A 3,117-nucleotide genomic window follows, 5' to 3' on the forward strand; every position below is an offset into this window, starting at 1 on the left:
CCTCACATGTGAATCCATAAAGAGATGGGTGGGGCTGGCTTAAGAGGGTGTGAACAATGCTGAATGTGTATAGACAAAGTAGAGCTCTCCTGTAGGTTTACCAAAACATTCAAAGGCCATTTTCTCAAAAGTGAGTTTACAAGTGTATCAACTTCCAAAGCAGAATTACTTTCCCATTGTTCCTCAGAAATGCAGTGTATGATACCATTTTGTAGTGGAGTCTCTACTTTTTACCAATGTAAAAAAACCAATTTCAAATGTTGCTACATAAGACCAAATCAAGGTGGTGAGTCACAAATGCTTATTGCATGAGTCTGTTGTTTAATTGAACTCAATCAAAACTTAGGTAGGTCAATTAATGCATTTTTGTAATAAATTAAATGGTTCTTTTTGGCAAAATTTACAACAGCAATAAAAATGTGTTTTATAAAGCCCATTTTACATCAGCAGTTGTCACAAAGTGCATTATAGATACCCAGCCTAAAACTCCAAAGAGTAAGCAATGCAGAGGCACAGCGGTCATGGTTAACATTATAGATGTACCGTATACTTTCCATACAACTCAGGACACCTTCCTAGAGTTAAATATAGTCACTCCTAAAAAATACATGCGTAGTTCCAAACCGGAGTAGCAGCTTTAAAGAAGAAATACATCTACAATATATAAAATGTGGCCCCTTTCAAAATTTGGCCACTTCAATTGATCAAGTTATAGATGTGTACAGTACAGGTATACAAGTTCATTTCCCCTTTAAAATGATTTAAACGTAAAATATAAAAGTTATTTAATGCGCTGGTAAAACTGCACCACTGCTTTCTCCTGGTCGTGTGTCTCAATAGAGCCGTGACGTAGTCTTCTGATCTCATTGATGGCGTCGATGCCTGAGATCTTCCTGGTCTTCACCAGATAGCAGGCCAACATGGTCCCTGTCCTCCCATGGCCATGCATACAGTGAACAGCTACACCCTACAGCAGAGAGAAATACATGTGGTTGACTACATAGATAAAGAAGGCAGAAGGCTGTGTGTTAATATACATCAATGGTTGACAATAATTAAACTGTGTACATTTTGACTGTGACCATTGTGAACTCAGTGGTCGATGTTTGTTTGGTTTCATGTGTCAGAACAGAAGGAAGTCCTCTGATGTATTAGCTGAATGGCTAACTGAACACTTAGTTGAACCCTTACCTTGCCTTTAGCGTTCGATTCCTCCACAATAGACAGAAACGTCTGAATTTGTTCTGGAGTTGGTGGGGTGAAGTCTATTATATTGATGTGGTGTAGTTTCACTCCTGGGACGGTATCATAGTTGGGAGGTTTTTTCTCACACAAGCAGACCAGGTGTTGAATGCCATTGTCCAGAAGGTATTGGTAGTGGGCAGTCATTCGAGGGAGAGCCAGTCCTGCCAACTTTTTAGGTTCGACCCAAGAGAAATTGGGGGGTGGACTACAGGCCATGGCAAAGTCAATCTGAAATACTGTGAAATTTAGAGATTGTTTTACCATTCAATAATCTCATATTCACAGCCAGTCACAATGTGCATTCAGATGCCCCCCAATCAAAATTAAGGAAAATACTAAAATAAACCCATTGCTGTGTTAACGTTACTACGGTGAAACTGTTTGGCCTAAATTTTGTGTAGTATTTAGGAAAGATGACTGAAATCTGGCCTAGTCGAATTGTACTCCACTGGGAGATCGCATGATACTTGAACAAGGTTTATTATAAACAAACGGTTGGTATAACTAGCTAGCTAAAGATTTCCCCTTTCATCTTTGACTTTGACACTTCAACCCACTCAAAAGCAGCTAGTTAGTAGTAACTACTAGTTGAGTTAGTTAAATAAATCCATAAACGTCCATGACAAACGGTGGGCGTCAACTCCATGTACAAAAAAAACAGATGATAAACTAACGTTTGCTATATTGCCAAAAGTCCAAATGTAATATAAAGTTTGCTTGCTAGCTACACTATCTATCTTTACGTGAAGTTTATAAAATAGTTTGTTAGCTAGCATGCTACTGGCACCTGTCAATTCATTCATACAATGCAATACACTTATTTACTTACATTCAGTATTGTTTTCTGAAGAAATCCTTGTATAAAAACGTCAGATCTGGTGTGAAAAGGTTTTGTAGCAAGCTAAACGACTAAAGTTAGGGTGTGGTGTGTGATGTTCTGTTAAACAGGGGAACATTAAACACCAAAGAACACAACCTACACTGGAGCTTAATCCGTCTTTAGAACGATGACGTCAAAGATTTGTAAAGGGCGGTGAACAATAAAAAATATATACACTAGACAATATCCTGGGGGCACTGTTTTGAAGCCACTGCACCTCCATCTTGGCACTCCTCATATGGTTAAAAAAAAGATTTGGAGACTGTACAGAAATGCATTTATAATGTCTACATTTGTTTTTGACACGTTTATTATATTACAGACACCTTAATGCATACAGAACTAAACATACAAATAAAATCCTTAAAGTATAATTTGTTGAAAGTACTAATGTTACTGTCCCTACTACAACAACAAAAATACTTAAATACATGTAATTTTGTCCGTGAAACATTTAATTGAAATACTGTATAATTCCATAAATTCCTACAGAGGACTGCTTCTTCTGAGGAGTGCCAATATGGCCTCATCAGTGGCTTTAAAGCCTCTCATTGGCCAATACAAAGCTCCTGCAATCTAGGCTTTATATACATCATTGGTTGGGACCAGATAGAGCGAGTAGAGCTATGGCCGGAAGTGACTTTTTGTCGTTAGGAGAGCATTTTAGCTAACTCTAACCCCTTTCCTAACCTTAAACTAAGTCTCCTAACCCACCACAGTAATTATTATAACCTGCTGCGTAAATTCTTCTAACCTGCTATGAAAAGTCACTTCTGGTCGTAGATGTACTCCTTATAGTCAGAACCTTTTTATAGACATACCTTGCCAACGTCGCGGCGGAAGTCATTGTTTTTAATTGGACCGTTGCGGCAGAGAGATTGCAGTAAGGGTCTGGAGCTGGCCTCCAACTGCCACCTTAGCGGCATCATACAGGTCCCAGTGTCCAATTTCAATCTAAGAATAGTCACTTTAATAACTCTACCTACATGTAC

The 3,117-nt window shown here is 38.5% G+C and overlaps 1 protein-coding gene across 1 annotated transcript; it reads right to left on the reverse strand.

Annotated features, from left to right (window-relative positions):
* Window positions 1-298: 298 nt before the first annotated feature.
* Window positions 299-2,247, reverse strand: dusp23b (dual specificity phosphatase 23b). The gene is made up of 3 exons (XM_023987120.2): window positions 2,075-2,247; window positions 1,192-1,481; window positions 299-967 (listed from the first exon to the last, which is right to left on the reverse strand). Exons 2-3 carry the CDS (start codon window positions 1,459-1,461, stop codon window positions 782-784), a joined length of 456 nt encoding a protein of 151 aa, XP_023842888.1. The 5' UTR covers window positions 1,462-1,481; window positions 2,075-2,247; the 3' UTR covers window positions 299-781.
* Window positions 2,248-3,117: the final 870 nt, after the last annotated feature.

The sequence above is a fragment of the Salvelinus sp. IW2-2015 genome, linkage group LG4q.2, assembly GCF_002910315.2.
Source record: "Salvelinus sp. IW2-2015 linkage group LG4q.2, ASM291031v2, whole genome shotgun sequence".
Classification (NCBI taxonomy): Eukaryota; Metazoa; Chordata; class Actinopteri; order Salmoniformes; family Salmonidae; genus Salvelinus; species Salvelinus sp. IW2-2015.